The 25,396-nt window shown below is 41.1% G+C and overlaps 1 protein-coding gene across 4 annotated transcripts in view; it reads left to right on the forward strand.

The window, feature by feature from the left end:
• ttyh3b (tweety family member 3b) overlaps nt 1-25,312 on the forward strand; it is a 30,978-nt gene extending 5,666 nt beyond the window's left edge. For all 4 annotated transcript variants that reach the window (XM_049571587.1, XM_049571586.1, XM_049571588.1 and 1 more), the window contains exons 3-15: nt 4,571-4,767; nt 11,618-11,729; nt 11,832-12,052; nt 13,232-13,327; nt 13,483-13,555; nt 13,692-13,767; nt 15,536-15,591; nt 15,751-15,843; nt 16,040-16,132; nt 16,220-16,356; nt 18,242-18,415; nt 20,263-20,338; nt 22,053-25,312. In XM_049571587.1, the coding sequence (XP_049427544.1) occupies nt 4,571-4,767; nt 11,618-11,729; nt 11,832-12,052; nt 13,232-13,327; nt 13,483-13,555; nt 13,692-13,767; nt 15,536-15,591; nt 15,751-15,843; nt 16,040-16,132; nt 16,220-16,356; nt 18,242-18,415; nt 20,263-20,338; nt 22,053-22,187 (1,539 nt within the window). In that variant the 3' untranslated portion in view covers nt 22,188-25,312. The remainder of the gene's footprint in view (nt 1-4,570; nt 4,768-11,617; nt 11,730-11,831; nt 12,053-13,231; nt 13,328-13,482; nt 13,556-13,691; nt 13,768-15,535; nt 15,592-15,750; nt 15,844-16,039; nt 16,133-16,219; nt 16,357-18,241; nt 18,416-20,262; nt 20,339-22,052) is intronic.
• Nucleotides 25,313-25,396: the final 84 nt, after the last annotated feature.

The following is a 25,396-nucleotide window of genomic DNA, read 5'->3' on the forward strand; positions in this document are numbered from 1 at the left end:
ACTGTAGAGTAACACACAGGCAGGGTTAGTGCAAGGACAACTTACTGAGGTGGAAGTGATTGATCCTGTCAGCTCAAACACACATGTACATTCACAGGCGTGCACGTACACACACGCAAATGGACAGATTGAAAGTGGATCACTGTGTCTGGGCGTTTAACATTTAGCCCCTCCTCCAGCCTGCAAGCTGATCTCCAGTCACGTAGATGTGCGCGCACACACACAAACACACACACACACACACTTACATCTTAGTACACAGTACTACACACACATGCACAGTCAAGCTCACCATGCTTATTAGTAGCTAATTGATCCACGCTTAATCTGCTCTGATGGTTTGTCAGCCTGACAGTTAATCTAGCGGCCATCATACACAGTGGGGGTGCAGTGAAGTGGCTGCAGAGACCTGGTCCTCAATCAGATTACACGTTTAACATTAAACCCATACACCAGATATCAACAGTCCTGGATCAGCTGCTGTTGCTTTATATGCACATTAGCACTGACATGATAATGAGAATTTTTAGAGTCAGTTTATTGTTAAAATAATTTGTCAGCACAAATGCCAGACTGTCATGGTTCCAGCTTCTCAAATGAGCATGCTTGTCTCTGTTTTGTCACAGTAAATTAAGTACTTTTGGGTTTTTGACTGGTTGTCAGATAAAAAACAAGCAATTTGAATACATCACCCTGGGTTTTGTGATATTGTGACAGGCATTTGCTTGATTTACTTGCAGAATGAAAAAAAAAATAGTTTTGATTAAACAGTTTGTAGGGCTGCAACAATTACTTTTATCATTAATTTATTTGCTAATTATTTTCTTGACAATTAATGCACTTTTTTACATAAAATTTCAGGACATAAAAAAAGATTTCCCAAAGCCAAAAGTCAGATTGTTTCACCTGACCAGGACTACAAGATCCAAAGACATTAAGTTGAATATCACATATGACAAAAAGTGCTTGATTAGTGACTGAAATGAGTCATTTATTATCAAAATAGTTGCCAAATAGTTTTCTGTTGATTGTATTATCAACTGACTAATTGTTTTAGCTCTACAGTTAAATTCATAATGAAATAACATACTTTCTTTATCATATCAGGTTCCTATATATCTCTGTTTCTGTGTAATCCCATTGTCATTTCTGTAGCATAATATATGGTGGATGGATGTCACGAAAACATCCATATAGCACGAGGTTTCATTCTTAAAGCTTAATGCATTTTACTCTATATGGTATTAAGCCCTGACGTTGATTTTAAAGACACAAGAGATCAAACAATGCATTAGTGCAGCACAGCAATCCTTTGCCATAGCAAAACGTCTCTAGCAGTAAGCCTGTAGATAATAACGTAGGATAATACCAGAGACAAGGAATCTGCAGAGCTTATCTCCCCCTCCTCTCCCATCAGGACCCTCTCCTCCCATCCTCCGTTTATCTTCTTTAACCTGTTGGGAGAATACCAGTCAGGGAAAAGGCAATCAGCTGATTTCCTCTCACTCAGCGAGGCTTTACCAACTGCTTTCCCATGAGAAAATAATAATGCGGTGGTGACAGAAACACAGAATTGACACATAAATGCAGGCTTTCCTCACTGAGTATTTCACAAGTTGTAGCATAGGCTTTAATTGGATGAAGGCCATTATCACTCTGTGATATTTAAACTAATATTTATGTCCATCACCTGTGCAGTGTGAATATTTAAAGTTCATTTTAATGCTTGCAATTAATATCTCCTAGTTGTGGGTGTGTGGCTAGAGAGCTCAGACAATAGAAGTACTTAGATGCCTCAGCAGGGACTGAGGGTTGTGGTTTGGACTGCTGAACGAAGATTAGCCCTCGTCTCTCCCTTCAGATGTCACATTACACCACTGCAGGTCACATCCTATTATATATCATATTGTATCCTTTCTACTGTAGTGTGCCACTGACCCACTAGCCTGGCTGGATTGGCTGTAGCCCTCAAGGTTTGATGCAGCGCCCTTTGCTGGCCTGGTTATACATCTGTCACAGCTCTCCCTTTACTTGGAAATGCTGACCTTATTAGGCTGCATTGTTTCTCACTGTGAAAAGAGATTTGTTGCGTCGAAGACAAGCCAGTGACAGCACATCAGCTGGCTCTAGTGTGACTAAACAGTCATTTCTGTGGTGTTTCTGAAGTTCAGGAATTTCCCAGGAAAAACAGCATGCTATATCAGGCTCCAGAGATGAGAGAATGTGGCACCTGAAATTGGTTTATGACCAAATACCTGCACAACAAAGGTCATTATGGTTAGCTTCAGCTGTACTTTGTGTTTAGTGCTCTTTAGCAAATGTTATCATTCTAACACGCTAAACTACTATGGTGAATGTCTTCATCATGTTACCATTGTCTTTATGAGCATGTTAGCATGTTGAAGTTAGCATTTAGCTCTAACCCTGCTGTGTATATGTGCTACTGTGGTTGTAGACTTTTAAGGCCAAGACACACCCAACCACATCAAAGAACTAGTGGCAACGAAGGCTAACTGTTGAGTCGCCTCACGCCACCTGTGTCTCGGCCATCAAAGTTGCACCTGAACACACTGCAGTGACTACAGTCAGTGAAATAACTCTCCATACCAGCCAGAGGCAGTAGTCTGTGTTTGTCATTCAAAAAAGGCAATTAAAAGACTGATAGGATGGATTCAAGACAGCAGTTCACCAGTTTGCACATTAACAACACAACCACATGTCAAAAGTACAAATGATATTTACTGTGCACCACACAAACATCTACAAACTGTTTTTGCTAAGTAGCTCAATGGCTAAAAATAAAATCTTATCTCATGTAACAAGTTTGTTTCGATCTCACACCCTCTTGACTTGAGCTGTTTGTTTGCTTTCCTCACTTCTGTTTCTTGTCTCGTGCACGCAGTTGAACTGCCAATCAGAGCGATTTTTCTTACCGACAGGCTCTGATGCCAATTCAACCTGCTGAATTGGCCAAAAAACAGGTGACAATGGCCGACTTGTCCCAAAAGTGTGGAACACACCGCTGAAACTAGGGCTACAGACGTCCTGACATTGACCAAAGGTCGAGCGTCAGCTAGGTGTGTCAGGGCCTTTAGTGTTGCTGCAGGGGTTCCCAGCCTTTTTGGCTCATGACCCCTCCAAATAAAATAAAGTCTTCTTGCAACCCTTCATCAACGGTTGTAAATGTTGACTGATTGTGACCAGTTCAGTTACTTAAAAAAAATAAAGTTATCCCATAAATCACAAGAATGAAATTGCAAAGATTAGAGGAAAGTAATAAAAAAAAAATTGAAATAATTTTGTGTCACAAAATTATGTGGTTTTGTTATCATGTTAATCATCTTGCAACTCCACAGATTTATCTTTTGGCCCATTTTGGGGGTCCAGGTTGGGATTCACTGCTCCAGACTATTATGTTTTCATTGCATCCCTGATATATTTAAAAAAACAGAAAATAATCCATTAAATGCATTTTTGATTTGATTTTGGCACATACACACTCATTGAACATATGCGAATATTTACAGTAGAGGTGCATAAATTGCTGCAGGGTGAGGAAATTGCTGGCTGGCAGTGAGGAAAAATTGAGGTCAGCACAAAAACCAGAAGTGAAGAAGCCTGGGAAGCCAGGAAGTCTGTGAGGATCTTAGAGGTGGAGTCAGATTTTGTTATCATTCATGAAGGAGTCCCCAGAATCACAGTGTTGCTGTTTCAAGCTGAATTGTGGCACCAATCCTTTGTCTACTGTAAGTAGTCTAGCAGGTGGAGATTTTAGGTTTCCAGAAACGTGCCTTAGTCTCTCCATGGCCCTGCAGTACAATGACTTTTCCAGACATTCCCAGAGGGGAACGAAAAACTAACATTGCAGTGTATGCGTGTGTGTGTGTGTGTGTGTGTGTGTGTGTGTGTGTGTGTGTGTGTGTGCTAAAAAAAGATTTCGTCAGTTCAAGGCAAATTGCTGTAACAGCCCTCATCTCTGTCTTTGCCCATTTCTCCCTTTTTAGTGTTCAGTTCAGACATCTTCTCTCACGTCTTCTTCCTTTTCTGTCTCTCCAGCCTCTTTTTTTGTTCCAAATTTACCCCCCCTCACTTCTCCTTCTGTCTGCCCCCACCACCCCTACCGTCTTTTACACTTCAAAGCTTTTAGAGGGTGTGTGATCTGCGTGGTGGGTCTCTAGCGCGCACAGCTCCCAAACTGCATTGCTTCCGTTTACTCCATGGAGGTGTGCGTGTTTGATGGTGTGCAAATGTGTTTTTCATAGTATCCATCAAACACCCATTTAACAGCCACTATTTTTTGTCCTCAAATAGCTGGAGAGAGGAACACAATTTGTGTATTTGTGTGCGTCTGTCTATACAGGAAAACTAAATCATGTGGTCTGTCTTTGTATCTGGTTTCTGCTTATATCAGCTAATTTGCTTCCTGTATATTCAACCCACTTCCTAAATTGTCCCCTTCTGTGTGATAAGGACTGAATGAATCAAAGTCAGGTTGACAGAAAAAATCACAACATGAACTGTATTATGAAATCATACATTTCTTTTTCTCAATTTTCCCTTTTCTGTTCAGTCCATTTTGCTGCTTGGTGCTGTGGCGTTGCTGTGTTTGGGCCTGGACCTCCTCTTCCTCCTCTTCTACTCATTCTGGCTCTGCTGCCGGCGACGCAAGAGTGACGATTCCTCGCACTCCCATACGCACTCTCAGCAGCCCAGCGCTGACTGCTGCTGCACCGCCTGGTGCGTCATCATCGCCACGCTGGTCTGCAGGTGAGAGGTTATCCATATAAGAGTAACATGTCTGTACATTTATAATAAAGTCACGTGTATTTGAAGGTGTCCTCCTGCAACTGCTGCAAGTATAGGATCTGCTTTATTATAAAGGGTTGAGTAAGTTCTCCCTGACTAAAGGAATTGCCCTGTAGCCACACAAGGAGTTTATAACTTTTCTCTCGACATTGATACAGCATGATTGGCGCCTGATTTGTTGGCTCTGTATAATACAGGGTATTACTGCACTGTAAAATCTGACAAATTGATTTCATCCAAAAATCTAGGAAACTGATTTTCTTGAAAAAGCAAAGTAAATTAACTATTAGTCTTAACTTATGTTTCATATTTAAATGTTAAGTTTACTTCAAATTTAGTTGTATTTGCTTACTTTTGTTACTGCAACTTATAAATGACAAGTGAAATTAGATTATTCTTTCAAAGAGTGTACAGTTGTTTAGACCATATAACTAAAACTGTGCAAGAGAGCCTCTATGTTTGATCATGTAGTTACCCAATTAACAATATGTGCTCCCATGGCAATGTCACTTTCCTTGTATTAATAGTTATGTTTCCTTTCACCTGTTTTTATGCAATTTTAAAATGTGCACATAAAAAACTGTAAGGAAATGCCAGAGAAAAGGCAATTTCACAAAAAAAGCTTTTTACAATGCTAATGGGAACAATCTTTTCATGTTGAAGCATTCATGTCACCATTACGCTTCCACTCCACCAGCTGGAAAGGTAGAAAATAGAGGGGTGTGAGGGATCTAATATCTGCAGTCACCACTGTCCCTATCACCCTAGCAGCTGATTAACAGACTTCATTGTAAATATAGATGGTAACAAACAAATACAGGCCGTGCTGGCTTGGAAACAACAGTAAAATGTTATATCAGTTACTGGAGCTCACTTATTTGTGCAATCTTGTAATGTTTTATTTTGCAGAAATTTCAAACACTTGCTTAAAACTTACTCAACATTTTAATATATACAAAACTAGTCTGCCTGACGTATAGTAAACTGTGTTTTGCAGTTGTGTGGAATTGCTTATTTTTAGTTCAGTAAAAGAGGGATGTGCTTATGTGTGAGTTTTGGGGAAAATAAGGGATACTGAACAGAATGGAGGGTAGTCTGAGGAAACCCTTTAAAGACTGTTTGATAATGTCAAAAATGTATTTCTATCCAGCAGAAAACAGGGCTGCTTTTCTCTCTTTTTGCAAAGCCAACATTTTGAAGATACAAGGTTTTCACTGGGCAGCAGCCATATGCACTGCACATACTGTAATGACTATAAATCTACCTACATTGCACCAATCAAGTCCACTCAGTCTTGTTTAAGCAAGAGAGCCCATGTGGTGCGACTGGGAGCCAGCCAGGTGGTTACACTCCACTGTTAGTGTTTATCTGACTCTGAGGGCTGTGTACACTCAGAGATCTTTCACCTAATCGACCCGGTAACAAGCCGGAGTGTATTTTGACCACAAATACTGGGCTGCATGGACTCTGCTCTTCATCGCCCACACAAACATACAAACCATTCCTCTTTCATTTACTCTCTCATCACTTCTCTATTTTCCCTCTCCAGACATTTTCACCCTCTCTTCCCCTTTTCTTCATCTCTGTTAGTCTCCCTCCGTTATTTATTATTTCTCTCTGATCGGCCTTCTCCCTAGCCTAGAAAGGTTGCCATGGAGACAGAAGCAGATTTGATGCAGAGACGAGAAATGAATTATACAGTCAGGGGGAGCTATGTCTCTGTGTGTGTGTTCGCGTGACTCAGTGCTGAAGCCTGTTTTTTGCAGCTTTTAATATTTTATGATTAGCTATAATATTTCGTATTGAATATTTGATATGGATCTGCACGTGTGTGTGTGTGTGAGAGAGACTGAGAGAGAGAGTGTATGTGTGTGTGTGCTTGCGGGTGTGCTCATTCGATTCTTTGTCCACAATTTAATATGACATCATACTTTATTTTTGGCACCACACCAACCACATGTGGACTTCCTCCATTTGTGTGCAGGTGCAGTGTGTTTAGACAGAAGCTGTATCTTACTGGGTTGTTTACTGTTGTGTTACACATGTGCAGTATGTGTGCTGAAAAAAGGATTTTCAATTAATGGATTAGTTCATCAATGGAAAATTAATCAAAAGTTTTAATTATTAATATTAATAAAAAAAAATCCCAGTACCAGTTTCTCAGGAATAAATTGAACATATTTGGGTTTCAGATTGTTGTCACCTTTTATAGGCACTTTTGTGACTGGTCATGTTACAGCACTATGTGAAAGAACTTACACGGGTACTCTGAAGTAACTTGGAATAGCTATCAGTATCTAATGCAGGAAACAAAAGCACTGCCATTCTTCTGTTTTGGCTGTGCAGTGGTTGATACACTTCCTGTGTGCTGTAAATCCACCCTTCATTTTCTTAGTAGATCCTATCCGGTGGCAGACAAAATTGCACAGTGAAAGTGAGGCTTATAAGGAACTCAAGGAACCCACCATCTAAATGCAGATGGTGTCATTATTCTACAGCTATTACATTGTACAGTCAACATTTACTTCATAATGTTACATTATAGGAAAAAACTTGTCTATTTCTGCTTTAAAAAATGATAGAGATTACATACTAACGAAACCAATTAGGGATACATCAATTCAACGTTTTGTCTCCCAGTACTTATTCTGATACCTCAACCAGTGTTCATTTTCCCCCAAATTTAAAAACTGTATGTCACACTGCTCATTGTAGCTCATTGTAATCATTGTTAAGTGAGGTGACTACAATGAAAAAGAGAGTATTGGAAGTTATAATTCTCAAGATTTTGGTCCTGGTTGATTTGTGAACACCCATGGTTACTGGTGGTGCAGGTAGGGAATTTAATCCGGCATGGGAACTGTGAACATCGCCAATAATGATCAAGGCTACTAAACAGAGATGTTATCACAGAATGTAAATGCATTCATTAATTGTGAATAAATGTCAGCCATACTTAGTATTGAAAACAGTGTTTGATATCGTAAAAACATAAAGGATTTTAACTTTGATGTGGATAGACTATGAAATGACTGATACCTGACGTGCTAGTTAAAGTCAGTATGGGCCCCAATTCAGAACAGATTGGTGCATCCCTAAAGATAATCATTAGTATGCAACCCTCGTCTAACTGCTGATAACATTTTGTCACTTGTGTGTAGTCAGTAGTGGAGTAAGTGTTAGTTAGTTTGTGTACTCTGAATGCGCTGAAGTACTGAGTAGGAAATAAGACATGTCATTTAGCTCTACCACTAATTGGATGCTTTTATTTTGGATTCAGATGAATCAATGTGGTGTGGACTTGAAGTCACCATGGACCCAATTCTGACTGAATACAACATTTACTCTCTTGACTACTGAGCTCCAGCTGAGTGCATTTTAGTGTGCTCATTTAGGTAGAGCAAAGCATTTTTAGCGTTGCGATGTCAGTCCGTTTCACCTGAAAATGGACTGAAGTAGAGACTCAAGCGGCGCTCAGTCTTCTTTAGTTAGCATCATTCAGAACAGGTTGCTGCTTCTCAAAGGAAAAATGATGTCGTAGTGATCTATGTGTGTTTTTCTATGTGGGAGCTGTTTTTAATCAGTGCTAAGCTGGACAATGTGTGCTGTCAGTCATTTGACTTATGAACCTTTGCCTTACTGCCCCCCGTCCCTTTCATATCTCATATCCTAAGCTGTTGGTTAATAAAGTCATGAAATCCCCCTGATAGGAGCAGCAGGTATTAAACCAGTGAGATGAAACTCATAGAGAGAGGAGGACAGAAAGGAGGGATGATGTGAAGTAGGGAGAGAAAGCTGTGGCAGGCAAGAAGAAAGAAGAAGATGAGCCAACAGGAGTGGAGGGAGATGATTTACTGTTAAAACTGAGATGACATGGAGGATGGAGTAAGATGGTGGGAGGCAGGGATGGATGAGGAATGGACAGAAAACAGAGAAGATATTTATATTCCAGCACATTAGTATGCCTCCACGCCTTTATTCATCTTTATTCTGTCCTCTTGTCAAGTCCATTTCCCTCTGTATTTGTTGTTTTATGTCACATGTACACATAAAGTCCGTCGTAAAGCTCCGAAACACACCCACACACACCTAAACAATGGCGTGTGTGTGTAAACCAGCTGTAACGCAGGGCTACTCAAGATCTAATGGGCTAGAATGAATTGCCTTAACAATGGCCATAAATATCCCTCTACAAATCTGTCTGTTGTTAGTGTACAGACAGAGACATCATCAATACAAAGAGTGCAGTCATACACACACATGCGCACATGCACTCATACAGTACACAAAAACAGAAGAGGGGGCTACAAGAGCTTTGCAGGGTGAGTGAGAAAATAGGAGCATGGTGAGGAGGGGCTGAGTGGGGATGTGAATGTGAAGATGTGAATGTGAAGATGTGAAGAAATAGAGAGTGTAAAGAAGGTTGTATTGGGGGTGATGGCGGTGGTGCTGGTGGTGTTGGGTGGGCGAGGGGTTGGTTGTGGTGTGAACATGGTTAAGGAGTACAAGAGTTTGGAAGAAAGGGTGTTGAGGCCCCGAACCTCAGATATTGTAGCATGTGTCATGTGTGAATGTGGATGCAAAGCTGCAGAAGGATCATATTATGTGCGGTCTGGTGACCCAATTATTGTGTAGACTCTGAGTGTGTGTGTGTGTATGTGTGTGTGTGTGTGTGTGTGTGTGTGTGTGTGTGTGTGTGTGAATCATTCCTGGTAGTTCTGTGCCTGCTGGAGGCCGGAGGGTGACACCAAAGCAAGGAGCTCAGCGCCGCCTGTTACTGGTTAAAAGGGGAACTGCACTTAATAACTTAAGGGGGAACACCACCTAAATTAAGAATTCCGATTGGCTTAGAAAAGGTGAAATGAGTATGAAATAAAATAGAAAAGTGAAATAAATATTTGTGAACATGAGGTACTCTCTCTCAAAGCCTGAAACCAGAGAAGTAAGTCTCAAACTTGTGATGTCATAGGGTATAAGGGCCAATCCCAGTTCTCTTCCCTTAACCTTACCCCTTGGTTTCAAGTGCACTCGCCAGATAGATTCCCCTCAATGATGAAGGGGTAGTTTTGAGGGGTAGGGAATTAAACCTACAAATTGGGATGCCACTTCATGCAAATTAGTGTAACAGACATGTTCACCTACGTCACGTGTATTGTCGATGTAGGCTTCTTACACGGAGAACTCTGTTGATATTCATGTCATCGTGAATTAGCGACTTTCAGGCATTCATATTCTAGCTCAACGCTTACAGATAACAATGCATATGCAGAAACAACACATTCCAACATAATTTGGAATTTTTGCATGCTTATTTGCGAAAATAGTACTTACAAATGTGTGATGGCTTTCTCATGGAGGCTGCCATCTTCCTGGAAAACTTGCCTGGCTGGATAGTTTTGCAATGCATCCTGGGAAATTCAGTCTTCCCCTCAGTTGAGATGGGTTCATAAGTATGCATTGCACGGCCCTTCAAATTAGGTGGGGGTTTTAAGGGCTGAAAAGTACTTCCCTAAAGTTTGCGACACCCTAGTCCTTCACAGGAACGTACAAAAACAAGGGCTAGGGCCAGTTTTGAGGGGAAGTGTGAGTATTGAGACAGACCCTTTAAGTCTTACCTTTATATCCTCCAGGAATTTTACCAGGGTATACGGTACATGATGGTATCAATGTGTGGTGCTACTTCCCCCACCCTCGCGTTGCAGAGGCTTACTTTATGTAAGCTCTCTTACTATTTTCAGTCTAATAAATACACAACACACTCAAAAAATGTCAAGAAAGGTAATATTCTTACACCTATTTTGCTTTTAAAACAGAGCAATACATCCATGCACCTTCTGAATTCAAGTTTCTCTCTTTCACCAAACTACTCCAAGTTTAATTGCCTCGTAACTCACAGGAAAAACACACTTTATTCAAACTCAGCAGAAACAGTGTAAAGCTCACAAAAACTGTCTTGGTTAGTCTGATTTGCAATTTAGTTAGTTAGTTCATCCTTCCAACAATCACAGACTCTGGTTTGGGTGAAATAGATCTGAAAATAAGAACATGGTGCGGGTCGGTGTTGTCTGGCTATTAACAGTCTTTTAACCTTCTTGTCAGCTCAGCTGCCTGTTGCACCAGCCTGACCCCCTGTGTTGCGTGATGTGCACTACCTGCAAAACATCCTCATTACAGCCTCTCCAGTATGAAGTTAATAGTAAGATGAGGGTCTGTATTTTTGAAGGTAGTGAAAATCATACCATTGAGATTTCTTAATACCCTGGTATACCGAAATACAGTAACAACACCCAAGCCTAATCTGCAGCTGCTCCATAGACAATGAATGGGAGCCTAATTTTGTAGATGCACAGAATGTTTGTTTTCTTTTTCAAACTTGAATAGTCTTAATCTACTGTAGTGTTCTCAGATCTGAAACAGAACATGTCCCCATATACGCAGAACATTCCCCTGGCTTTTACCATTTATTGTCTGTGGAGCAGCTCCAGACTTACTGTCTACCCTATGACATCACAAATTTGTGTTTTAGAATTCTAGGTTTTGTATTTGTGAGAGAGTTGTTCATTTTTACCAATATTTATAGACTGTCTGACTGTCTTAGACCACAGGAACGACATGTAGTAATTTTGAAAATGGGCATAGTTCCCCTTTAACTGTCTTTGCTGCTGCTTTGTTGTGTGTGTATCACTGTGAGAAAAGGAAAAAAATAAAATATTATTGGACTAATTCATCCATATTGATTACTTTGATGCCATCCGATGGCTGAATTAGTCATTGTGTTAACACTTGGCACTTTCTGTTTTCTGCCCCCCAGCGCTGGCATTGCTGTAGGATTCTACGGAAATGGGGAGTCGAGTGATGGAGCCAATCGTTTGGCATACTCCCTCCGTCATGCCAACCGCACTGTATCTGGTGTGGAGAAACTGGTGAGTTACCTGTTGTGTCCTTAAACTTTTTGTTTACAATACAATAAAAAAAAGTGATTTGTGGCACTTTCAAGGTTAATTCTCTTTCCTGTGAACATCCAGGTGTCAGAAAGTGCCCTAGCCTTAAACCAGACAGTGGAGGAGAGCTTGGTCCAGTTGGAGACAGCTTTCCAGGAGCAGACAGACTACGTGTCCATCGTCCAAAAGCTGCAGGGACAGCTGGACGAGCTGGTAAGGCTGATGGTGGATGTTCCCTTCTGGTCCAATACGGACATTTCCCTGGAGGACTTGGCCCGCAAGACGGAGGCTTTCGATTTTTACAGGTCGGTTCTAACAAGTAATGTTATGTGTTTTGTAATGCAAAAGTATTTGCTTGTTTAAGCTAAGCTGTTTGGAGGGAATTCAACCAACTTATAATATGATGTTTTTACAGTACACTACATACAGTATTATGCAAGAGTTTTGTTAGATAATCCTTTCAGAATAGTTGGAGGGTGTAAGTTAAAATCATTAAAATGAATCATTCTGACCTGAACATTAAGGTGTTGACCAATCATGGCATCAATGCTGAAACACTAGAAAGCCCAAATAATAAACTAATCGCCACTTTTCCTTGATAACCTTTTGATTCTGAGTCTAAAACCCTGGTATATGGGAAATGTCCTGCATGGTGTAGGTTAAAGGAACACTTCACCCACAAATTGATCATTTATATATCACTCACTCACCCCATGTTACCTTATATTAGTGAAGAAAGCCTTGTTTTTCTGGCATGCCTAGAGGAGGCCGTGTTTAACAACAGCAAAACTAAATCACAACATCTGTTTACAAACTCTCACACAACTCGTACAGTATAATCCCAATCTCATTTATCCAGTCATGTGCTCAGTACTTTCCAAACACATGCATTTTTGCCAAAACCTTGTTGCTGTTTGTAACACTTACGCATATCAGTAGCGCGTCCGGGCAAGTGAGTAAGTTTGAGCTCTGCCTGTACATTCCATTGACCATTCCATTGAGTTCAAACACACGTGCTTGCCCAGGTGCGCTTCTTGTTCATGCCTGAGACTCATTATGGGTAAGTGTTTTAAATAGTAAGGTTTAAACAAAAAATACATGTGTTTTGGAAGTACTGAGCATACGACTGGATAAATGAGACGTGGATTATACTGCACGAGTTGTGTGAGAGCTTAAAAACAGATGTTTTGATATAGTTTTGCTGTTTAAATTTCTCCAATTTTGGATTCTTTGTTCACTGTGGTGGCATGTAGGAAAAACATTTTCTCCACAAATTCAATGTAATGCAGGGTAAATGATTGATATACAAATTCTAAATTTGTGGGTGATGTATTCCTTAAAAGGATTTATTAGCTCAGTCCCAAAAGACTACCACTGTCTGCGCTGTGGCTGATGTGTTTTGTTTCTGTGTAGCTAGCATGTTGAAAGTGTTGTTATGGCATATCCTCTGTTAGTATTAAACACTGTGGTAAATCTTTTTACAGGTGGTTGGGGTATCTTGGCCTGCTGCTGTTTGATGTACTTATTTGTCTCCTGGTGCTCTTTGGCCTGATACGCAACTCAAGAGGCACTCTGATTGGGTGAGTTACCTACATCATACCCCAAAAGTTGCTCCTATTGGACGATGCGAATCCCTTTCTAGACTGTGAATCTGTGTGTGTTATAACTGTGTAACGCATGTCACGTTGGTAAGCTGAATCTTGACTTAAAAAATATGTATTTTCGTGTCCTTCAGAGTGTGTCTGCTGGGGGTTTTGACTCTGATAATCAGCTGGGGGTCTCTCGGCCTGGAACTGGCTGTTGCTGCTGTAAGTGTAACCATGGCAACATTGCTGAGCTCTCTGGCTCTGCAATGATGTAATCTTTTTCCCACTGCTCGAGCGAGTATATTCAGTGTGGATGGTACTATAGCCTGATGTGTCATGTGTGCTTACCCTCTTACAGTCAGCCAGCGACTTCTGCGTTTCCCCGGATACCTACATTACCAGGGTAACCAAGGAAAATGCTGTCATCAACCAAGGTATGCAGAGAAAAGAACACAGAGCCAGTAAACTGGTAGCAGTAAGGGTTTTATGCCAAGAGACAGCGTTTCCAAACCTTTTAGGCCTGTGAATTAAAAATACAGACCTGTCATATGTTAAATATATCCAGTTGATGTTGGCAGTTCACCCAAAGGCACATTTACTTCTCAGGTTGTTTTATTTAGATAATTTTGATTGATTTTCTTAAGAAAAAGCTCAAAGCTTCTGTGTACCATTCCCATTTCACAACTGCACATACTTATGAACACTGGGAATGATTTAAGCTCTCCACTGCTTTGGAAAGACAACACATTTCATAATGTATGATTAGAAGTAATAATAATGATGTGTGTTATTTATAGAGTGCTTCTCAGGGTACTCAGAGACACTCTACATAGGTGTTGTTCAATATGATGCTGGAACATAATGGAGGAAGGAATAGTCGATTGGTCAACCATCAATTGACTGCTCACAGGCAGATACTGTAGTTTGACAAATAAGCAGAAGCATCTTGAATTGACTTCAGCTTTCACACTGACAGTTGAATCTCACCCTGACAAGTTGCTTCTATTTTAAGACACAAGTGTATGTGTTTTTGTGTGTATCCAAGGGGGTTGTGTTTGACTGACACTCTGGTATCTAAAAGCTCTTACTCTCTCTCTGCTGACTGCAATGCATCAGCAATCCTGCATCGCTCTCTTCCTCCCGCCTGTCCCAAATGTGGAGAAAAAAAAAAAAAAGAAGCATATTCAGAGCACATTTTGGCTTTTTCGCTTAGGATCATTATCTGATTTGTTCTCTCTCTTCATCCTTTTATATCCCTCTTTACCTCTCAATTGCTCCCTTTCTTCCTCTCCCTCTCTCACTTCCCTCTTTGCACTCATCTAATGAGTTCTGTTGTCTGTCAGTTGTTTCCGCTCTGTAGAGCACAGATGTTGCCTCTGTAACACACACATATAATACGCAGACACGCACACACACACACACACACACACACACACACACACACACACACACACACACACACACACAGCATTATGCCCGCGTAATACTGCTAACAAGCATCCATAGAGATTCTGGTTTCAGAAAGTCTTGATACATACAGTGATAGTGTTTGCCTTTTGTTCATTAAACTGTAAGTTTTACAGGGTTCCTGCAGATCCTTAAAAAGTCTTAAAAGGCACTGAATTCATTAATATAAAAACTAGGCCTTAACTGGTATTAAAAAGGCAATCTTTCAAAGTACTTAAAATGCTAAGATATGGGAATTTGGATTTATTTATATTGGGTTTTTTTTCCTGACGTCGCATTGTAAAATCTTAAAATAAATGGTAACATCTGTTTTTCTTAAATAATTTATTAAATGCCTCTCACATTAACACCACACAGATTAGGATAGTGGAGCCAACAACACTCGTATTTTATTGGTTGAGATGCTCAGAGCAGAGGATTCACTCTGTCTGCTACAGTAGCTAGCTGTTACCTTACTCCGGACGACACAGGGAGGTGCAAATTCCACAAAAATTGGCTATTTAACCAAACAGTAAACGGTTACAGTAAACACTATATGCAAAAATTTTCCCAACCCTACATAACTGATGTGGTTTATGTTTTTTGTTCTTCAGTTTTGGTTATTGTAAAACTATATTTCAATTTCAAGTGGCACTAAAAACGTCTGAAGTCTAACTTGCCTCAAGTTGTAAGAAATTTAATTTTAAGTGTCTGTATTATCTTTTTATCGATGTGTATGTATTGGTTCATTCCCAGATATCCTGCAGTATTACCTGAGGTGCAACTCTGGACAAATTAACCCCTTCCAGCAGGTAACTCCACCCTCTTGTCTTTTGAATTTTAGATTTTTATAGAATGCATTCTGTTTGCTTCTTTTATTTCAGGCAATTCACCTGCTTAAACCTGTAAAACAACCAAAAGATGCATTTTTGTGTGTGTTTGTTGTTTGTGTCTCTCTGTATGTTTTTTAGAGGCTGTCAGGGAGTCACAAAGCATTGGTGGAGATGCAGGATGATGTGGCAGAGCTACTGAGATCAGCAACACGTGATTATGCCAACACCAAGGTGTGTGTGCGCGCTTGTGTGTGCAATGATCTGTAGGTCTTTATTTTCATGGATGAGTGGATTTGCGTTAGTGGGAACGTGTCATGAAAGTGGCAGTTAGAAAAGCACCACGGGTTTATGTGGTGTGTGAGGATTCACATGAAGGCGGATATCTATATTTGAACGTGCATGTGTAAACCTTGCTTCTTGTGTCCAGGGGAGTCTCGACCAAATCCAGTTTGTGTTGAATTCCACTGAGGTTGGTCTTCACCAGCTGACTGCTCTGGTCGACTGTCGCAGCCTACACATGGTGAGTCAGAGTGTGTGTTGTGTTAGAGGAGAGAACTCCTTAAATCCACACTTTCTTAACAACTGACTCCTCTTCCTCTCTGTGTAGGACTACGTTCAGGCATTGACTGGGCTGTGTTATGACGGGGTGGAGGGTCTCATCTACCTGGTTCTTTTCTCTTTTGTCACTGCTCTGATGTTCTCCTCCATTGTGTGCAGTGTGCCACACACCTGGCCTGGCAAGAGGTAACACACACACATACAGTCTCTCTCACCAACACACACAAGACATGCACAAGCATTTGCATCGCTAAATCTCTCCTCAGTTAATCTGTACACTAACAGCTAACACGTTACTAGCTCTAACCTCTCTTAATTGTTGAACTAAACTCATCTTATGACCTGAAAACAGTGGAAAGACCCATAAAGGATATATGGTGCCCATGCATGTCATTCTTTAAGTGTTTTTGCCTCCTGAGCTGTTTTATCCTTCCGTACGTCTTCCTGCCTGTCTTTGCATCCATCCAGTTTTCTCTGCAAGTTTTGTTTATTTTATTGTTTGCCGTTAGCACTGCCAGTCTGGCTGATTGTTTGTTTCCATGTTTGTACTTATCTCTCATTTTCTTTTCTCCGCTGTGGACTTGGAGCACCAGTGTTGTGTTAGATTGTGTATCACCACGTTATTTTTTTTTTTTTTTGTCCGTGCCCCACTTCCTCCTTCTGTTCCGTCCCTTCCTCCTCTCTCCCTGTCCTGATTTGGAAATGCTTTGGGCTTCAGCGAATGATGGTGGATATCGAGGAAATTAAACGACCCTATGGTCCGATAAAACAACCTGTTTAAATAGCCATTCAAGCAAACAATTATTTGGTAAAAATCAGTGCAAAAAGCTCTAGACTATTTCATGCGGTGATGGGTTTCACTCTGGTGAACGGTTTGAAGTATGAAACACCGCTGTGCCACAGTAGTGGTGTTTTACGCTTGTTTGTTGGTTGTGAATTACCAGCAATGCTAATGCATGGCCCAACAGGTATAAAACAATAATCCCTAATGTCCCCGAATTCAGCAAGAACAACTGCTCATGGGGTTGGTTGCATATTAGGCTGACTGTGCTGCAACTGCTGAGTCTTTTTGATGGGCTGCACAGCTTAGCTCTTTTTTTGGTTGCCTGAGTGAAACACCTCCATCTGGTGGCCTGTCAATGCAGTGACTACTTTTGTGCCCTGCAAAAAATGTTCTTTATACAGCTCCCTCTCTCTTCACTGATGTGACCCTGTTAGTATGTTGACAGCTGGTGTAGACTTCCCAAAAACAAGAAGGAAGATGAAAAATATAGTCTTTAACAGACTCTACATATGCACATGTACATGTATTTTGTGGTTGACCCATACATCATAGAAGCCAGTACATTTCTGTAGCCAGAGATCCAACTTCCAAATCAGCACATATCTTATTTGATGCCTCATTCTGTTACGTTGCTGGCCGTTTTACATTTTTGACCATTTTATGTCTGAAAATGGTTTGCCCAAACCAGCCATGTTATCTCCTTTTTTCCTGACGTTTTTGCTTTAAGTTTCATGGAGCACTTAGTGATGCATGAAGTAATTTGAAGAAAATGGATCTTTGAAATTTGACTCCGCTCAGACACTTTGAAATGGACAGTAACTATCAGGACCGAATCCTCTATGTCAGTAGAGGATGTCTGCATGAAGAAAATGACTGCATGTTTCTACGTATTAAGAGAACTTTGAAAGTATTGAGGAATCTACTATCGTCATACAGTTTAATATTATGTAACCACACACAGCAACAAAAAACAGCCTCATGGGTCCACTCTGGGCTGTGTAGTAACACTAGAGACCTTGCTGTACTTGTAGTGGACCTGTTTATAGATGAATGCTGCCCATGTTCCTTTTCTTCTTGTTCAGCTGCTTTGGTGCTGAAGGCATGGCCTTACCCAGTCTTTTGTATCAGGGGACTCCACATAGTACAAGTACACCTTCCCCTCTCCTAACCTCCTCTTCAACCACTTGTTTACACTCTGTTGTCTCTCTTGGATCTCCCTTCCCTCTACCTTTTCCCCTCCTATCATCATGCCCTCTCGTGCCCTGCCCTTACCCTGACCAATTGAAGGACGGATGAGGAAGACGGAGAGGACGAGTCGGGTGCCTCACGGGGCGGTGTGCACGATAACCTGTACCGCGTTCACATGCCCAGTCTCTACAGCTGTGGCTCCAGCTACGGTAGCGAAGCTAGCCTGCCCGCTACAGCCCACACTGTCAGCAATGCCCCTGTCACTGAATACATGTGAGTTAGCACCTACCGCTAGCTAGAGGCTAGCAGGATCAATACACTGCCTGCCATAAGTAGCTGATGCTTGCCCCCTCGTGACTCAGACTAGCAGCATAGTAACGCTCACTGCCTGTGATATTGTGAGTTAGAATAGCTAGTTTTTTTAGCTTTGTATGGCTCGCATGTCCCTCGAGACACAGTGTCAGCAATATTTCACTCAGTAAGTCAAAATCCTTCACTAGCTTTCCCTTTGATGACAGAAAAAAAAACGCTGCTTGCTGTATCAGCCAGCCTGCCTGTTTCAGTCCATAATGTTAGCAAAAACCCTTTTAAAAGAGAATTCACTCACAGTAGTATAAGTTAATACTTTTACCCTGCTTGCTACATGTTACAGTTTGCCACAGGACTGCTTGCTCTGAATACAACAAAGAAGAGAAATAAGCATATACATCTTTAGTCTGCTACTGCTTGCTACTATTTTAGCTGTGAGCTAATCAAGTACTATGTGCTGTTTGCTGCCAAGGAAAGAACTGTAACTGCAGCAAGAAATAGACAGTACCTGTATTCTGAAAGTTATGTGGCATTTTGAGTTTTCTGGACCATTAAAGGACCATGTTTTCCGTGATTTGGGCCATTAACAAAGCCTGTATGCTTAACAGTACGGATGATTATATTCTACAGGAGACAGCAGGGTTTTAGAGTGATTTATTCCCTAACATGTAGCCAGGTAGTCAGTTTGGTTTCATACCAAAATGGTTTGAGACTCGACGCTTGCCTGAGATAGGTAATCTCCTGCACTGAATGGCATATTTGGTAATATTTGCTTTTAAGCCAAAGTTAAGCTATGATTGCATGATTATACAGTTGTGAGCAGATATTTTTTCTTTGTCGTGCTTGTGGAATCTGACATTTAAGAACAAGAGTCAGCTGCCAGACTACCAGCAGCCAAAAGACCATTTTCACTTAATCCTAGTAAATCATTTCAGTATTTCACAGTGGATGTATACTTTGGAAAATGATTTGGCAGTAATATAAACTATACATTTCTAGTTAATGGACCAAAACATAGAAAACCCCTTATTTGTCCTTAAAGTTAAATCACATTTTATCTTAAACAAAGCTGTAAATACTGAACAATGATTTATACATGTTTTTATATCAAGCTACCTGGGTAAAAATAAAGTATTAGTTTAAAAACTTTGGACTGCGTAACCTAATTTTGATTTATTTTCCTTGTGGAAACTTTAGTCATATCCTCTAGGTATGTCTTTGCGTTCATACTGTAAGTTGAACTATGTGCCTTTACGTTTTCAGACACTTAAAATACCTACCTGAGATTTGTAGCTGTGTGACTGTTAACATCAGTGATCAGTTGTGTTGTTAAAATAACAGAAATCAAGAAAATAGCCTTTATTTGGTTTTGAGCTTGCAAGGGACACTTGAAGCTTGATGACCAAATATGTTTAAAAGTCTACTTTTTTGAAAATTCCTTTATAGTTACACACTGCCATAATTTACTTCTATACTTCAGTTAATGCCTAAGACTTGTTTCCTGTGGGCACACACCGTGATAGAAGTACTGTTTTACTGAGCCTGTGTCCCATTGTGAGATTAAATGTTTGTCTTTTGTGCATTGTTAAGAAAGAATGTTAACTATGTTGGACTGTGGCAGAGGTGTTTAACCCCTGGCTATATGGTACCAAGCTTCAGTTTAAGGCCCTGACTTGTAATTATTACTGAGACCATTTGTCAGAGAGTCAATAAGTCGCAGACCACAAATGGACAACAGATCAACAGCTCAGCAACTGAGCTGAACAGTGGCAGGGTGACCACATGCAGTAACCTCTTATTCTATAATGCAGGAGCCAGAACGCAAACTTTCAGAACCCTCGGTGTGAGAACACCCCCCTGATTGGCAGGGAGTCCCCTCCACCCTCTGTAAGTGCACACTTTCTAGAACACACTCTCCCTCCACTATCTTCCAATACCCACTGTGCAGCTGGGAAATAACCAAAACCGCAGAGCCCACAGAGATGGCATTTTGTAATTTTAGAATGTAACCAAGGAAGCACGGTGTTGACAAATGTACTTGTATCTTACGTCTGATGTTTTTATAGCATGCTAGTGTGGATATTGGAAGGTAGTCCCCTATCCCTACACCACTGCAAGTGTCCTCTGTGCTCAAACTAGACCGTGATCATGGATCGCCTCTATGAAGGTCATTTTGGCAGCCTGGGATAACTGGACGTTTGAAAAGAAGCCTATTGTTAGTAGGATTTGCACCTGCATCAAAAGAGAGGCCTGTCTCTTTTGATATAATTGTTGGGTCATGTTAGACACAAAGTTGTCCTCTATTTCTGATGTAAAAAGTCTGGTTGGTTTCACTGTGGCTGTCAATTCCATGTGAGGAGAACTTGTAGACCATGTAACAACAGATGATCAGCTTTGAGGGATTTTTTAAATATTTAGAACTGTAATGCATAAACTTTTTCCTTCAAAACCCAAAGACATAATTCTGCCAGTCTTGCAGGTGTCTGAATTGCACCTCTTTTTGTAACTATTTGCCACAAACAGGTTGATTATTCTGGCTTTGACAAGGTGCTGCTGGGCCTGTAGTTGTGGATGTTGTACCATGCAGTATCAACTGTTTACATTTGGGGCTACAATACTGTGGACTGACAAATTTTAACCCACAAATCTAGCAATATGTATTCTCTTAGGATACATTCCTTGCTCCATGTCAACTGGCCGTACTCTGCAGTGAAGATGAAAAATTTTGAGCCCAAACCTCTAAACTTCCTGCTCCCCCCTCCCCCCCCCCCCCCATTCCCACAGTGTGTCTATGTGTGCATTTTCTTGTCGAGGTGTATGTGTCCTCTGTTTCTGTGCCCCCTCACCCTTCACCATTAAACAGTAACAGGAGCACACGTCTCCCACCTCCACTGTTGAACCGTAGCGGCCGCCAAAATGGCCACGATTCATCACTCTTAGGCAGGGCTGTCGACCCCCGGGCTGCTGTCCAGAGTGCTCGCCCATCATCAGTGATCTGCAGTGATGTGGAAACCAGAGATCCTTCAACAGTAACTAGCTAGCTGCTCAACGAGAGACCACTAACTCATACCAGGCTAACCTGCTACATCAGAACTAGAGCACTAACTACAAACCACTGACAAAATGAACCACATCTGCTAATTTACAATAACATCATCCAGACCTAATCCGCTGTTATATGATGAATGACTGTTGTAATCAAACCCCCGGCTGTCCAAATGACTGGTCAAAGTATTTCTGCTGTAACTGTTTGTGTTTGTTTGCCTCACGTCGTCATCCTATCTATCTATCTATCTATCTATCTATCTATCTATCTATCTATCTATCTATCTATCTATCTATGTCACCATTTACATTGCCTGATCCAATGTACATAATTTAACTGTTAAACAGTTTCTCCTTTTTTTCTCCACTGTAAATAAGGCTTAATTGTAATACATGCATGTTTTCCCTTCTTCTCTTGTTGTCTTTATGTGATCTTCCCTCGTGCTTCTAATTGTCTCTTCCTCTCCCGACATATTTCCCTCTGTCACCCACTTCTCTTCACTCCTCCTCCACACCCCCTCTCTCCTGTGTTCCTCGCTGTCCTCCGTCTCTCCAGTACACCTCCAGTATGAGAGCCAAGTACCTAGCCACCAACCGACCGGACCAGAACCGACGCTCCGTTCCCAACGACCAACTGGACCCGGCTAGCCGGCCTCACCCCGCTGCCCGACCACAGTCCTCAGTCCACTAGAGACCAGTACCGCACCAGGCCATCCCAGTACTGCCTGAATCCAGTTTTCACAGCCAATAACGACATCTCAGTGTTCACCAGAGCTCAACCAGAGCTGTTTAAAGCACCAACAGGACCCCAGGTTTTTCAAGGTCCACTGAATTTCACCTACACTAACCGGTTCACCAGAAACAACACAGCACGTCAGAACTCATCAACCGAGCACCTCAGCAAAGGACTGCACTTTGAAGGTCAACCTCTACTTCTCATCCACAGTCATCCAAAAGCCAAAGCCCATCCTGGTAGATCACGACTTCTACTCCTCATCTTACTGGACACGCACACACCCCAAGCTACTCGTTTCACCATTGCTGTGATGGAGTAGCCCTCATACCCACAATGCACAGCAACTAAAGCGCCTTGGCTCTGTCTACAGTTTCCTCTTCTGCTTTTCAGTCCTCTCTCCCTCCGCTGGTTTCCGTACGCCGCCCTCCAGTGGAGACAGCTCTCACCACTCAATCCCCTGACACTGAAACATTCAGACCACACAGTCACACACAGACAAGTGTGCACACACACACACACACACACACACACACACACACACACACACACACACACACACAAGCACACACACACATGCTGTACAGACCTGTAAATAGTAAACATGTGCTTTACTCTGATTTCATGAGAAGTAGACTGTTGAATCATTACTGGTAATGTGGTGTGCTGCGTGTTTATCATGGAAATTTTTTGCTGTATCTCACACACACACACACACACACACACACACACACACACACACACACAGGTAGTAGGCCGACGCATCTGTATAAATACTAAGCCAGTGAATCAGAAAGCCATGTTTAGATAGAAACAGTACCACCACATCCTCTTTAGCTTAACATTGTCGTCTAACTAAGACTTGAATCGTGAGCTCGAAAAGTGTGTCCACATCTCTCTCTCTCTCTCTCTCTCTCTCTCGTGTTGGTTTACGTGCACATACAGTACACGTGTCAATTAATGCAGTTTGAACACAAGCCAGGAATCCTGTTGTGGAATAGCTGATTTGAATTTTGGGAATTGGAGCGAGACACAAGGGACATATAGAAGGCTTAACCTGTGCCAAAAAACTCTGAATATGAAGGATGCCTGATTCTGTCCTCCTCTTCTGCTGCCTCCATGTGTCTCAAAAAAGGGAGAAAAAAAAAACCTCACGTTGAATGTTTTCCCTGTGACTGTAAACGCAAAGGGAACGGAAAAGACACTTGAAAAAGGAAAACAATGGGCAGAAATCGATTAAGACTCACTGAAAACTGCGACTACACATTTGCCAGGTGCTATGGAAGCCAGTCAGAGTCCCAGGAGATGATGAGGACCGAGGGGGGACGGAATTTTTGTTTTTTTTACTTAAATGTTTTGTTTTTATTCAGGGATGTGATCAGGAATATAAAAAGCAGTAAAAATAAAACAGCTGTCCGTTATTACCGAATGGAAGTTGTGTCCGGAATCCTGAAAAGGTAATTTCCCTGATAAATAATGTTATGTAAAAGTGTTACAAAATGAAGGAAAGTGGGTGTTTTTTTTTTTTTTATTTTTATTTTTAAAGCTTAAATTCAGGATGTGATACTGTGACCAAGTAGTATTCTGTTTCTTATTCTTTACTGTTCTGTTCTTCCTTTGCTTTTATTTTGTCAACTGGTGACCTTGGAGCGACCTTTAGCCACCAGTAGTGAGTCTGTTTTTCTTTAACTTTTTTTTTTTTTTTACCCACAAGCACAAATTCTCTTCAAGGTGACTTTGCGAGACGGAGAAGTGATACACACTGCCTGGGACACTGCCAGTGGTTTTGCCTCCCGCTCTTAAACTCTCTGTACAGTGTATAAAAACTGTATTCGTGAACCCGTGTGTGTGACATCACTGCAGCGTGATTGGCTATTGCTCTATCTCAGTGTTACTGTGTGTAAGTACAGTGATGTACTGTGTGTCTGACTGGCATCAAGCAAGGGCCAGCCTATCTAGCCTGAGTCATTTCTACACAGACGCCGCGCATGCCCTCATACACATGCATCGAAACACACACACATACACATGCTGTACAGACATACATACTCAATACACACACACACACACGCACACGCACACACACACACACACACACAAAACACAGTTTGTTACAAAAATCCATCCCTCCCTACTTTTGTCCTGTTTACATTCACATCTAGAGCTGTAATAACTGCACGCCCTCCCACAGCTGTGACATCACACTGACAACCATTTGCATTATGGGTGATGTAGTAGATAGAAAGCGCATTTCAGAGAAACCTGGAATCTAGTGATTATTAGCTGAGTGAGCAGAGCCCTAACATTCAAACACCTTTCAACCACCATCACTGTACAGCATTTTAATAATTTTATTATTAATCAATGACCACTTCTCGTATTAGCGAGACAATCTTACATGTGTGATTTTACTAGAAAGAAAATGTCCATGTTATGGTAACAATGCTACCTATGGTCTAGTACTTTACAGTGTTTTTTGCACCATAAATGCAAACAGTGTTAAGATCTGTGGGACTAGTCACTGATTAATGGCCTTTCATAATGTTTTTAAACTCTTACAACACTCTTCATATCACAACATGTTTTTTTTTATTTTTCTCTGTCTTGTAAAAATCAAACTTTAAAGATAAAATAATAGCTAGCTGTTTTGTAGGAGAATAAAGGCAAGAGCAGCGTTTTTCCTCTCTTATTAATGGTGAATGACTCTCTGTCTTGCAATGTTTTAATAAAACTATTCCAGTGTAGTCTGCGCACCTGACTGAAAGTTGTATTTGAATTCCTGTGCGAAGCTGTTTTGGTTTTAAACAGCCTGGTACAGTCTGTCTTGATGGGATAAAAAAAAAAAAAAAAAGATCTGTGGTCATGTTGAAGAGTCAGCAGTGTTTGTGTGTTCATGTGGTATTTACAGGACTTCAAGTACAGCTCCGTCCAGATGTGACAGACAAACAATGTTTTCTATGGCTGTTTTTATTTTCTGATGGTTAACTAAGATATTAATGATGTACATGTCAAAACTGTGGTAATGATATCATTCAGCCTGGAATAAATGTTTTAAAAAAAGAAATTAAAGCAACTTTAACGTACTGATCAAGACTGCGGGTTCTTTTCAATGAGTGAATGGACAGAGGCGTCCACTTGGTGTTCATCTCTTTATTGACGTCACTGTC

Source organism: Epinephelus fuscoguttatus, linkage group LG3, assembly GCF_011397635.1.
Source record: "Epinephelus fuscoguttatus linkage group LG3, E.fuscoguttatus.final_Chr_v1".
In the NCBI taxonomy this organism is placed as follows: domain Eukaryota; kingdom Metazoa; phylum Chordata; class Actinopteri; order Perciformes; family Serranidae; genus Epinephelus; species Epinephelus fuscoguttatus.